Here is a 14,629-nt window from a genome sequence, read left to right as displayed (position 1 = left end):
GGACATCCCCAGAAAGCTGTCCTTGATGTACTCCCAAAGCCTTTGCAAAATGTTTCTGGGGAGGGCTGCCTTATCCCATCTGCCATGGTAGGACACTTTACCATGGTAGGACACTTTACCATGCCAGGCCAGTAGCACGTAGTCTGGAATCATTGCATAACAAAGCATGGCAGTGTATGGTCCCGGTGTTTGCTGGCATGCAGACAACATCCATTCCTTATCTCTCTTTGTTATCCTCAGGAGAGTGATATCATTCACGGTCACCTGGTTGAAATGGGGTGATTTTATTAAGGGGATACTCAGAGGTGCCCGTTCCTGCTCGGCTGAACAGAAATATTCCCCGATGTTAGCCACATGGTGGGGGGGAGGGGTGAAGTGATCATCCCAGAGAATTGGGTGGGTGGGGGAGGGGGGTTAGTTGGGCTTGTGCTGCATGTTGACCCGGGAACCGCAGCCCCTCCTTTTACATTGCAAACCCATTTTAAATGGCCAACCCAATGGGTGCTTGGTATGGGAAATGAGGCCGCTGCTGTTTGAAACCATTTCCCATGTTATGAAGGTTAAAAAAGCCAAAAGACTGTGGCTTACCAGGGCTGCCTGCAAGCCGAATTCTGTTGCCTGGCTCTGCATGAGTGATCTCTCACACCAAACCAGCAGGCCCTCAATATAAGAGGAAAACTGCAACCTTGTAACGAAAGCACATGTGCTGTGTAATGTGAACAGCAAAATTTAACATGAAAGAGTGTACCCATTGTTCTCTAAAATGTGTCTTTTTTAACCACCTCTCCCTTCTCCTCCACCAGCTGCAAATGTTTCTAGTGAAGATTAGAAGGAGAAAACAGCGGACTCGGGATGATATGTTCTCGGAGCTCCAGATGTCCTCCCATGCTGACAGAGCACGGCAGAATGCGTGGAGGCAGTCAATGTCAGAGTGCAGAAAAGCACAATATGAACGAGAGGAGAGGTGGCGGGCTGAATCGTGGGCTGAAGAGAGCAAGTGGTGGGCTGAAGAGGATAGGTGGCGTCAGATTGCTGACAGAAGGCAAGAGTTGATGCTCCGGCTGCTGGAGCATCAAACTGATATGCTCCAGCGTATGGTTGAGCTGCAGGAAAGGCAGCAGGAGCAGAGACCACCGCTACAGCCCCTGTGTAACCAACAGCCCTCCTCCCCAAGTTCCATAGCCTCCTCAACCAGACACCCAAGAACGTGGGGGGGGGGGGCTCCGGCCACCCAGCCACTCCACCCCAGATGATTGCCCAAGCATCAGAAGGCTGGCCTTCAATAAGAGTTAAAGTTTTAAAGTTTTAAACTGCAGTGTGTCCTTGTCCTTCACTCCTCCCCTACCCCTCCCGGGCTACCTTGGCAGTTATCCCCCTAGTTGTGTGATGAATTAATAAAGAATGCATGAATGTGAAGTAACAATGACTTTATTGCCTCTGCAAGCGGTGCTCAAAATGGGGAGGGGAGGGTGGTTAGCTTACAGGGAAGTAGAGTGAACCGGGGGGGGAGGGGCGGTTCATCAAGGGGAAACAAACAGAAGTTTCACACTGTAGCCTGCCAGTCACAAAACTGGTTTTCAAAGCTTCTCTGATGCGCACCGCTGCTGTACTCTTCTAACCGCCCTGGTGTCTGGCTGCGCGTAATCAGCGGCCAGGCGATTTGCCTCAACCTCCCACCTCGCCATAAATGTCTCCCCCCTTACTCTCACAGATATTGTGGAGCGCACAGCAAGCAGCAATAACAATGGGGATATTGGTTTCGCTGAGGTCTGTCCGAGTCAGTAAACTGCACCAGCGGGCTTTTAAATGTCCAAATGCACATTCTACCACCATTCTGCACTTGCTCAGCCTATAGTTGAACAGGTCCTGACTACTGTCCAGGCTGCCTGTGTATGGCTTCATGAGCCATGGCATTAAGGGGTAGGCTGGGTCCCCAAGGATAACTATAGGCATTTCAACATCCCCAACGGTTATTTTCTGGTCCGGGAAGAAAGTTCCTTCCTCCAGCTTTTGAAACAGACCAGAGTTCCTGAAGACGTGAGCATCATGTACCTTTCCCGGCCATCCCACGCTGATGTTAGTGAAACATCCCTTGTGATCCACCAGGGCTTGCAGCAGCATTGAAAAGTACCCTTTTCGGTTTATGTACTCGGTGGCTTGGTGCTCCGGTGACAAGATAGGGATATGGGTTCCGTCTATCGCCCAACTACAGTTAGGGAATCCCATTGCAGCAAAGCCATCCACTATGACCTGCACATTTCCAGAGTCACTACCCTTGATATCAGCAGGTCTTCGATTGCGTTGGCTACTTGGATCACAGCAGCCCCCACAGTAGATTTGCCCACTCCAAATTGATTCCCGACTGACCGGTAGCTGTCTGGCGTTGCAAGCTTCCACAGGGCTATCGCCACTCGCTTCTCAACTGTGAGGGCTGCTCTCATCCTGGTATTCTGGTACTTCAGGGCAGGGGAAAACAAGTCACAAAGTTCCATGAAAGTACCCTTACACATGTGAAAGTTTTGCAGCCACTGGGAATTGTCCCACACCTGCAACACGATGTGGTCCCACCAGTCTGTGCTTATTTCCCGGGCCCAGAATCAGCGTTCCATGGCATGAACCTGCCCCAGTAACACCATGATTTGCTCATTGCTGGGGCCCCTTACTTTGTGAGAGGTCTAATTCCATGTCAATTTCTTCATCACTCTCGTCGCCGCGCTGCAATCACCTCCTCGCCTGGTTTTGCTTTGGCATGTTCTGGCTCTGCATATACTCCAGGACAATGTGCATGGTATTCATAGTGCTCATAATTGCCGCGGTGACCTGAGCAGGCTCCATGATCCAAGTGCTATGGCGTCTGGGCTGAAAAAAGGCACGAAACTATTGTCTGATGGAAGGAGGGAGGGGCGAGTGACGACATGGCTTACAGGGAATTAAAATCAACAAAGGTGGCTGTGCATCAGGGAGAAACACAAACAACTGTCACACAGAATGGCCCCCCCAAAGATTGAATTCAAAACCCTGGGTTTAGCAGGCCATTGATTTCACAGAGGGAGGGGGAAGCAAATGAATACAGAACAAATCTGGTCCATCTATCTTTTACATCTTAGGCTGGCAGCAGACGGTGCAGCATGACTGATAGCCATTGGCATCTTCTGGGTGCTTGGCATAAAAGGGTGCATTACGACTGCTAGCCATCATCGTCAAGACGGTGCAATAGGACTGCCGGCAGGACTGAGTCTCCAGGAGACAAAACATGTCTGCCCAAGCGCCTCTGACCGAACTCACTGAGGAGTACGACGATGATGGATACCAATCGTAATACACCATCTACTGCCAAAAGGCAAGGAGCTGCTGCTGTATAGCAATGCAGTCCCACATCTGCTGGCACCCAGATGACATATGGTGACGCTGAGCTGTGCTGAGCTGAGCGGCCTCCATGCTTGCTGTGGTATGTCGTCTGCACAGGTAACCCAGGAAAAAAGGCGCGAAACGATTGTCTGCCGTTGCTCTCACGGAGGGCGGGGGGGGGCTGATGACATGTACCCAGAATCCCCCGCGACACTGTTTTTGCCTCATCAGGCATTGGGATCTCAACCCAGAATTCCAATGGGTGGCGGAGACTGCAGGAACTATGGATAGCTACCCACAGTGCAACGCTCCAGAAGTAGACGCTATCCTCGGTACTGTGGACGCGGTCCGCCGACTTAATGCACTTAGAGCATTTTATGTGGACACACACACAATCGACTGTATAAAAACGATTTCTATAAAACCGGCTTCTATAAATTCAACCTAATTTCGTAGTGTAGACATACCCTTAGAGGCGAGCAGACACTATTACCTAGCCTTATACACTTCCAGCAGAAAATGGTTCTAACTCAGATTAGATTCTCCAAGAAATATAACAGCTGATGTGAGCTCCAGCTTAACACAGATGCATATGTTTCAGATCTCAGCAACCCTTCAGCATCTGTTCAAAGCAGATGGATCACCACATAGATGGATGCTAGGAACTGATCTGCTAAAAGTTGTTTAACTGTAGCTTTGGAGATGAGTGCTGCTAGCTTTCCATAGTACCTACTGCAGAGTAAGATGTAAGAGCCACCATTTGCTCTCTTTCCTTGGAAATGGGAAAGTCCTATCCTTTGAGCGGCTGATAAAACTTTATTAAAAATGATGGCAAACTGATAATGAAAACTGGAAAGTGACACTGGATTTTCAAATTGCAACAAAATATGGATGAAATCTTGAACTTTGGCTAGAGATGGAGGAGTGGTAGTATTTGCCAGGAAGAGTAGCTAACACCTTTGAGCTCTCACATAAATGGCTTATTCTCTGGTTGGAGCCCTATCAAGTATATCTGTTGAGAGAGATGCATCAACTGAGCATGAAACTAAGTTATGAGCCCATTGTAGCTCTTTGATGTGATTAGATTAAACACGATGAACTTCATTCACCACTGCATTATTCCTGTCTTATTCCAGTGTGACTCTGCTATACACGGGTATAAAACTGGAGTAAACACACAGTACTTCATCTTGTCCAATGTTTCTATACAATGAAATATTTACGTGGTCACTAAAAGAAAATGTATAATCATCAACCTTTTAGCAAGGATGTTTCTGGTCATTTTTAAAGGACCTTATCCAAGGTCCATTGAAATCCCTGGGAGTCTTCATTAATTTCAGTGGGTTTCAGTTTACGCCCCATGTAAGTATTCTCACACTTCTTATCAAACTGTCTGTACTGGACTATCTTGATTATCACTTAAAAACGTTTTTTTCTCTTACTTAACTGGCCTCTCAGAGTTGGTAAGACAACTCCCACCTTTTCATGCTCTCTGTATGTGTGTATATATCTCCTCAATATATATTCCATTCTATGCAGCCGAAGAAGTGGGCCGTAGCCCACGAAAGCTTATGCTCAAATAAATGTGTTAGTCTCTAAGGTGCCACAAGTACTCTTGTTCTTTTAACAATTATGTGAATTGACAGGTAATAATCTAGTGCCCATCTAGTGCTAAAACAAATGCTGTTTATCTCATTGAGAAGCTGAGGGTCTCCATTTCCAGTGATATAAGGCTTCAGGCCCCCATTCTCCAATGGGGCCAGACTCTCTGGTTGGACTACATCTCCATAATGTACTGTTGCAGTTCAAGCGAATGGGAGACTGCAATGCATCATGGGCAATGTAGTCCAACCCAGGAGAATGGGCAGTTCAGGTGGACAAACATAATATCAAATTGATCCAAAATAAAATATTAAGATTTGGTCTGACCAACCAAAATAGTTTGATTTAGCTTTACTCAACTTGAAACAAAATATTTGTTGTTTTGATTTTTCCCAACAGGACATGGAACAAATTTCTGCAAACTTGAAATTTTCCCATTGAAAGTATTTTTGCAGAAACTACATTTTCTTCATGGCTTCCAGCTAGCTCTCCCAGAAAGCTCATAACTTTGTGGGAGGCGCATCTGAGAGAGTTGGAAAGCAGCTGAAATGAGTGGGGGAGCCTATATAAAAACTTCAAGGAATATCAGAGACCAATAATACTGTAATGTAATGACTAAAGTAGATTGAAACAGCCAACCCAGGAGGATGAGGGCTCTGTGATAGTTCTGCTTACCCAAGCCAGCAAGAGGCAGGGGAGCTCCCAGCGGCTTTTAGCAAAAGAGAGCAAGCTGCATTCTTGCCCCCACTTGCACACATTCACCTTACTTTAACCCTTCCTCATAATATACATACTAATAGACAAATGGTACATTCTGAGATGGCTCCAGCTGAGCAAATGAGCAAACACTGCTATTTATTCTTCTGCTTTTAAGCAGATGAAGGATATTTATGGGGTGGATTAGAATCCAGTTGAATATGAGCAAAACCAGATAGTGTGCCATTTTATTTTTTGATTTAAACAACAAAGGATGCATGAGATGGTTCATGAAGGATTCATGGACTCCATAGGTTAAGGCAATATGAGGGTAGATCTGCCAAGCAGGATGTTAGGATTAAGTGATCCCTACTATAGGCTGATTTAAGCTATAGTCAAATGAATTGACCCCCTACAACTATGGGTATCTTCATTGTACAGATCAGACCAAATCCCACTCACTTAAATCACAGGAATAATCTCCCTAAAGCCAACAGGACAGCTCATGTGAGTGAGGCCACAAGGGTTTGATCCTTCATGTACACAAGCAAACAACTATATAGAAACTCTGACCAGAGTCTTTATCTTAATGCTACTGCAGTGGCTGCAGCTTCTGAGAAACAAGATGCATGTGACAATCAATTGAGGAGATTGGGACATGTCAAATGTGGCAAAGTTTTGTTTTACATAATGATAGATCTAGACAGAAAAGTATGGTCAGTCCAATGAGGAATTTATAAGACTCTCTGTTCTACTCTGATTTATATTGCAATAATCCCCGCTGAGAAATCTGCCAGGTTTGTATTTTAAGCATTTGTTTTGCTTGTGTATCAGTCTCATGTGGCTGCCCTCCAAAATTGAAGAAGTAAACTACAGGCTATTGAGGCTATTTAGGTAGAGGACCTTTGAGAATACAATGGAAGGAGGTTAGTTATTGGTCTCTTTCACCATCTGTCAATCTTCTAATCATCTCTGAATTGATTGAGTCAGGTATTTTCAAACCAAACTGTGGTCAGTTGTGCCAAAAAAATTGTTTTGCTCACCACCCAACAAGGATTTAGTGCAGCCAATGTTGTCCACTTCACTTTTCAATGATGAATCTGGAAGTCTTCCCAGATTATTTATACAGAGCATCTGCCCCTCTAACTTACAGCCCTAAGGGATGAGGTTGACTAGGAACAGACAGAACAACTACAGAATCTGTTACTCCTGCCTTTCTTCCCATCTCTCTTTCTGTAAAACAGCTGTGCATGACCCACCTCCAAACACCTGTCTGTTGGCTGGATATTTAGAGAATACAAACTGAAAACATTTACTGTGTTGGCCGCCTGAACATGTGGGTTTATATACCACTGCTGAGCCACCTCCAGAACAAACAGGCCAGTTGTTTGACTGGATACTTGAGATGGAAGGAAAAGAGAGAGGGTAGGGGTCCCAGATCCCAATCCTTTCCCCCCTGCTTCTCTTCATTAGTCTCTATTTTCTTTTTTCTATTTTGGTAGAATGCAGATCACATCTGGAAAAAATACTTCATACTTGTGCAGCTTTAATAATGGTCATAAGTTAGGTGACTTTTGTAATCCCCAGATAAGATGGGCTGCTAAAGTGCTTTAAATAGTTTGAGAGTCCTCTAATGGCCTTCACTGACTGTCTCTAAAGTGACCAGAGATCTGTCAGAACAGCAGTGTGCGTTATTCATAGATTCCAAAGCCAGAAGGGACCATTGTGATTATCTAGTCTGACCTCCCACATAGCACAGATCAAAGAACTTCCCCCAAAATAATTCCGAGAGTGTGTCTTTTAGAAAAACATCTGATCTCGATTTAAAAATTGCCAGTGAAGGAGAATCCACCACGGCCATTGATAAGTTGTTCCAATGGTTAATTAAGCTCATTTTAAAAAAAAACAAAACACGTCTTCCAGTCTGAATTTGTCTAGTTTCAACTTTCAGCCATTAGATCATGTTATACCTTTCTCTGGTAGACTAAAGAGCCCATTGTTAAATATTTGTTTCCCAGGTAGATACTTACCAGACTGTAATCAAGTCAGGGCTGCCCAGAGGGGACGGCAAGTGGGGCAATTTGCCCCAGGCCCCGGGCCCCGCAGGGGCCCCGTGAGCCCTGGCCCGGTGGCGATCCGGGTCTTTGGTGGCAGGGGGCCCTTTAGTGCTACTGAAGACGTGGAGCAACTGAAGGGCCCCCTGCTGCCGAAATGCCCGCAAGACCTGGCCCGCCGGCGGTCCGGGACTTCGGCGGCATTTTGGCAGCGGGGGGCCCTTCAGTGCTGCCGAAGACGCGGAGTGAATGAAGGGTCCCTCACCGCTGAAATGCCACCGAAGACCCCCTGAATCCTCTGGGCGGCCCTGAATCAAGTCACCCCTTAACCATCCATCTCTGTGTTAAGCTAAATAGATAGAGCTGGTGCCCAGGCAGCATGCAGGAGAGATCTTTGTGATGGATCTCAAGGTTCCAACCTTTCTGCTGAACCCTGTGGGTGTCAAGATGAGGCCACATGATGGGATTTCTCTTTTTTTCAAGTTGCTTTTTTAAAAACCTAGGAAATTACACACAAAAACTGCATATGTACAAGGAGGCCAAATTAAGGTTGTATTTCCTGACTCCTGTGTGCTTGGCTTTGCAACTTTAGTAATGTTCTTTTAAAGTAGGGTTTAAAAGATCTGTATGTTTATTTTGATCCCACTCTTCCCATATGATTCCTTCATACTACATTTGTGATGTAGAGACAAACACACAACAGCAGTCGTTCTATGTTTTAGGGAGCATATTCTGGCTACTAATACTAATGTTTGTAACCAATAGCACTTAGGTAGTGTTTAGACATTAGGTAAATAAATCTCACACTGCTTGTATGGTAAGTAATATCTTCATTTTATAGAGGGGCAGTGTAGAACACCAGAGGATGAGTGAACTGTTCAAGATTACAATTGGAGTAATTCACCATTATGCAGAGGGCCAGCACATGGACAAAAGTGACTTTACACACCTCCAGGATTCTGGTCTGCTCCAGGGGCTGATTTAGCCCCTGGTATCAATTAGAGTAGCCAGAGGGCTGCTCCGAATTATGGCAGCTTTCCCTCAAGCAGCATTTGGGCTGCTTCACCATCCAGAAGAGCTGGAGTGCCGAGCACGTGCCAGTCTCTCTTGCAGAGTTGTAGTCTACCTCTCTTTACAGATTCCCCCAAAATAAAATCAGAGAACTGCAGTCCCCACTATCATCCTGCAACAAAAAAGCCCTACAAAAATAGACAGGCCTTTCACTAAACACAATATTGGCTGGTTCTGTCAGACAATTGGAGGAAGAGAATTCCAGAGCTCAGAGCTCACCAGAGCCCTGCCTTTGAACCCCAAACAATCCTAGTTAGTGGCTGTTAGCAAAAACATCCTAGCTCCTCTCAACTGCCAGGGTAGCACATGAGGAAAGAGGCAGATTCTAAGGAAGCCAGGCAAACTCATGTAGGACTTTCATGATCAAAATTTAACACCTTGAATTGCACCCAGGTGCAAACTGGAAGATTCTAAAAGCTTTGGAGAACAGCTGCTATCTGGTTGTTAAGGAGTCCTTGTGGCACTTTAGAGACTAACAAATTTATTTGGGCATAAGCTTTCGTGGGCTAAAACCCACTTCATCAGATACATGGAGTGAAAAATACAGTAAATAATATAAATATTACAGCACATGAGAAGATGAGAGTTGCCTTATCAAGTGGGGGTGGGAGTGAGGGGGTCAGTGCTAACAAGGTCAATTCAATTAAGGTGGAAGTGGCCCATTCTCAACAGTTGACAAGAAGGGGTGAATATCAAGAGAGGGAAAATTACTTTTGTAATGCTAACGAGGCCAATGCAATCAAGTTGGACATTGCCCATTTCCAACAGTTGACAAGAAGGTGTGAGTATCAGCAAAGGGAAAATTACTTTTTGTAGTGACCCATCCACTCCCAGTTCAGGCTTTATTTAATGGTGTCCTGTTTGCAAATTAATTCCAGTTCTGCCATTTCTCGTTGAAGTCTGTTTCTGAAGTTTTTTTGTTGAAGAATTGCCACTTTTAAGTCTGTTATTGAGTGTCCAGGGGGATTGAAGTGTTCTCCTACTGGTTTTTGAATGTTACAATTCTTGATGTCTTATTTGTGTCCATTTATTCTTTTGTGTTGAAACTGTCCGGTTTGGCCAATGTACATGGCAGAGGGGCATTGCTGGCACATGATGGCATTTATCACATTGGTAGATGTGCAGGTGAATGAGCCCCTGATGGTGTGGCTGATGTGGTTCGGTCCTATGATGGTGTCCCTTGAATAGATATGCAGACAGAGTTGGCAAGGTGGTTTGTTACAGGGACTGGTTCCTGGGTTAGTGTTTCTGTTGTGTGGTGTGTAGTTGCTGGTGAGTATTTGCTTCAGGTTGGGGGGCTGTCTGTAAGTGAGGACTGGTTGTTGTTTTTCACACCACTAATTTATCAAGCCTCACATCCTGCACCAGCTGTAGCTTCTGAATATTTGTTAAAGGTAGCCCCCTTTCAATAAGCCAGTTTGGAGACCACCAAGACAAGGATGATAACAATGAGGTGCACACCAGATAGAAACAGTCACAGTCAGCTAGCCCATGTTGGGGAAGCCTGTGTCACACTAAAGGGTCAGCATTCCACTGCCAGTATATAAAAGGGGAGAGTTTCAAAGAAGAGTTTGGTGCCCAACTCCCATTGACTTGCAGAATGCACATGTGAGAGGGTTTAACAGTGTGTCATAAAGACCACGGTTGGGTGTGATGACAATCTGTGGCTCCAAATCTGAAATATTCATTAGCATTCTTATTTTCCAAAGATGTTCTAGTCTAGACATGGCACAGCAGAATAAGAATTACTAACAAGAATAAGAATTACTGTACCGCACAATTACTGGAGTAAATGTTGCATCTGACAGTAATAGGTTAGTAAGCATTATGCATGATGCATTTTAAGGTCCATTTCTTCTTCATTAATGATGCACATTACTCCTGCTGCTCTGCAGACTACTAGCCAAAATCACTAAGATAATTAATGAATATTCATTTTTAAAGGGTTTGTGACACTTGAGGGTCTGAAGTAACTCGTTACCTGTCACAATGAGGCACTGAAAACACTTAAGATGTTTGCTAGTTAAATGCCAGCTATCTACTGAAAGGCACGTACTCAAGTTGTAGTCTCAGAACTTTTTAGGAATATATTAGTTGCAGCAAATAGGCCCGTGGCTACAGACAAACGGCACATAGCACCAGTGGCTTTACACTTCTCTGATCCTGCTGATGCTGTGCAAGGTCACTTCCACCCCCACCCAGTCCCATAAGCATAGGAGATCTGTTATTGTCACACCAGCTAGGAGTCAGTTGGCAGTTATGGAGAGGATGGAGCAAGGAAGAACAAGGGTTATAGCAATATGGTCACATGAGATGGTCAGAGGTGGACAGGAGCTCTTACATCACTGAGAACATAATGATTAAACTCTTACTACTCTTGCTCTTAGGCTAAGATTAAGCAATTAGAACTGTTTTCTTTTTTTTAAAAAACTGCATTGTTCACAGTGCCTAATATTATCTTCTAAAAACTAGTCTGAGGGCTAAATCTTCTGAGGAACAGAGCAGACTGAAAGCCCTCAGCAGCTCCATACCGTGCTGGTTCATAACATGGCTAGAAAGCAGAGTCGCTGGGCCCAGGAGGGGCAAGTACTGCTATTTCTAAAAGTTTCACTATGCAGATTGTAGGTAGCAGAAACATAGAGGAAGAAGTGGGGGACAAAAGTGAAGGTGGGGGCTATTTGTTTTTTATTTAGATACTAAGAATCGTGTGGCAACTTATAGACTAACAGATGTATTGGAGCATAAGCTTTCGTGGGTGAATACCCACTTCGTAAGACGCATGTAATGGCTACCCCTCTGATATTTAGATACTGTTCTTTTTCAAATGTACATGCTTTTATTTTTTGCTTCCCCTTTTTTGCTACTGCTCCAGTGTATTCTGTTGCAATACAGACTTAACCTGAAAGACAGGTTGTAACAGGGTAATTCTAACAATAAGTAACCTCCGTGTATTCTGAACAACTTTGCGCTAAGGATCTAAACTCTCTTAAAACAAGAGGTTGAAATTCACACCCTGTACTATGGGTGAACCCAAAGCCTATGTACTACTTAAATCCTCAAAATAGGCCTGGTGCTGGCCTCTGCATAGGGTGAATTTCATCCTTGGGGAAATCTTACCTGTGACAGTGTACCCCATAAGGCTTTATGGGGAGGGGGTGCTTATAAATGTATGTATGACATAACTGGAATATGTTTTGTGCTGCCTGTGCCATGTAACATATCTCCGTAAGGGTTATGATCTACTATATCTATTCATCCTATTTGTACCTATATATCATTTTCTACTCGAGGTTAAGAATATGGGCTGTATGCTTGCCTGATTTCTAAGTAAGCTTTGTGAGGCATTTGGTCAGCTTCTTTAGGAAGGAATTCGCCAGGTTAAGTACCTGATCAGGAGACACTTAGGGAACAATGCATCTTGGAATGCTCCAATCCACATGAGACGTCTTCCTGGAGACATGCAAGATGCCACGTGGACAATGGCATCGGCCTGCAAAGACTGAGTCATGCAGGGGCATGTGACTTGTCCAGGTGACTCCAAAACTCCATCTTGGAGCTGGACTTTGCATAGGAGGGAGGAGGGGGGTCTCCACCCACAAGAGAGAGTCTATTTAAACCCAGGGGAGACCCCTCCATTTTGTCTTCAGCTGGCTAAAGAAGGAGCCTCTCCACCCCCCACTCCCCCCCCAGGATACTTGAAGAAGTCTGAAACAAAGGACAGTAACTACAGGGGGTGTGAGTGATTGCTGGACCCAGGCTAAAAGGAGCTTAGCCTGTAAAAGGGAGCACTCTGGAACTGGTGAGGAAATTATCGGTATTCAGTTTGATTAGGCATAGGTTTGCGCATTTTATTTTATTTTGCTTGGTGACTTACTTTGTTCTGTCTGTTACTACTTTGAACCACTTAAATCCTACTGTCTGTATTTAATAAAATCACTTTTTATTTAGTAATTTACTCAGAGTATGTATTAATACCTGGGGGAGCAAACAACTGTGCATATCTCTCTATCAGTGTTATAGAGGGCGAACAATTTATGAGTTTGCCCTGCATAAGCTTTATGCAGGGTAAAACGAATTTATCTGGGTTTAGACCCCATTGGGAGTTGGGCATCGGAGTGCTAAAGACAAGCACACTACTGTGAGCTGTTTTCAGGTAAACTTGCAGCTTTGGGACAAGTGATTCAGACCCTAGATCTGTGTCTGGAGCCAAACAGGAGTGTCTGGCTCAGCAAGACAGGGTGCTGGAGTCCTGAGCTGGCAGGGAAAACAGGAGCAGGGGTAGTCTTTGCGCATTGGGTGGCAGCTCCCAAAGGGGTTTCTGTGATCCAACCCGTCACATTACCTACCCCCATGTATCTTCTGGGCCCCACATGAATTCTTTGTAGAATCCATTGGTCTGACCAGAGCTCCCTTTGCTGAGCCTTGAAAGAAGAGAGAAGCTATCATATTGAACAGAATCGAAGAGAGTCACAAAGTAGCCAAACCTTACATCTCAGCACTGCTTTGTGTTACTGCAGTGATCATGGTGATGTGGACCCATGATGCTGCGCAAATAGCAATGCAATACTGGGAGAGCCTACTCCAATTACTTTGTAGCTCACGCCCATGCCATTCACTGAATAAGTGGCTATCTAGCTCCTCATGGATAAGTCCTACTGATTTAGTATCTTTCCAGTTGTAGCTTTCTAACCATCATGCAAAAAAGCTTTACCACCCTTAGTGAAAAATGTTCACTGCAGCTGGGACGGGCATTAAATTTAAAACCTGTTCCTCCATCATATAACAAAGAGTTTTTAAATGCAAAACTTTTTCAAACAAAATAAGTTTCAAATTCTTTAAAGCAACACCAGCTTTTGGGGTTTAATAGTTTCTAAGGCATGCAAGCAGTTTCCTCCAAGTATCTGCACAGTACAGTGCCCCTAATCTTAAAGCAACTGCTAACCATAGTGTTCTTTTTGTCTTTTTTATAGGTTCCCACTGGACATCAACATTAACACCAAGTAAGAGTGAGAAAAGGACCTAGTCCTTACACGTTCATTAAAGGGAATTGAATGCAGGGAGGGGAGAACCGAATGACAGAGGAAGCATACATATAAAGGAAGCTCCAGGGAGAGAGAATGAGTTCGAAGTATAGCACTAAAATGGAGAGGAGACATATATTTGTTGCTTTAAGAAATAGTTTCTCCTGATAATTCAACTGAACATAATATTACAGCAGGAGACACTGAAAACATACAGGGTACAGGCACAAAATTAAAGCTATCTAAAAAGGCTAAAGAGAGATTAGGTTGCAGTGGAAAATCGATACAAGAATAAAATATTTACCAAGATATTCTAAGATGCTTATTATAGTCACTGTTAATTCTTGTATCACTTTTCTTTTAATTAGCAAGTACTGGCAGATCTCAGGGGGCAATGGTTTTCTGTGCCAGTCGCTCAGCTGGTATTGTCCTTTCGACCGCTCTTTGGAGTTATCAGAGAGCAGGCTCTTCTGTACTCTGTTCTTTTGTCTCTTCCAGCTCTTTCTAGAACTTCCCCTCCTGTAACCAGGAGGACTAACCCTCTCCCTATACTCCAAGACTTGCATAGATCATTTTCTGTTTGTTAAACATCTTCCGAATTCACATTCAGGATGGGGAGTATAGGTGGGTGGGCCTGGTGTGGGGGAGAATTTTAGCTAATAAAACTGGTAACTGAGTACCAGTTTGTATTCCTTTACCCATTTTATCTTTTTAATAGAGATTCCTTTTAACTGTTGCAGTTTTCATTGAGAGTCTCATATATAAAAAATGCCATGTGATTTATCCTACTGGTTCCTGTAAATGGTTTAGTCTTCAGTCAGTCAGTCACATAAGTGG

The 14,629-nt window shown here is 44.3% G+C and overlaps 1 protein-coding gene across 2 annotated transcripts in view; it reads left to right on the top strand.

The window, feature by feature from the left end:
• Positions 1–14,629, top strand: part of EMCN (endomucin) — a 95,478-nt gene that overhangs the window by 48,639 nt on the left and 32,210 nt on the right. For both annotated transcript variants that reach the window (XM_034772144.1, XM_034772145.1), the window contains exon 6: positions 13,742–13,771. In XM_034772144.1, coding sequence (XP_034628035.1) covers positions 13,742–13,771 — 30 coding nt within the window. The remainder of the gene's footprint in view (positions 1–13,741; positions 13,772–14,629) is intronic.

The sequence above is a fragment of the Trachemys scripta genome, chromosome 5, assembly GCF_013100865.1.
Source record: "Trachemys scripta elegans isolate TJP31775 chromosome 5, CAS_Tse_1.0, whole genome shotgun sequence".
Taxonomy (NCBI): domain Eukaryota; kingdom Metazoa; phylum Chordata; order Testudines; family Emydidae; genus Trachemys; species Trachemys scripta.
Note: the sequence above shows the minus strand (reverse complement) of the source record. Positions and strands in the feature narration are given on the sequence as shown.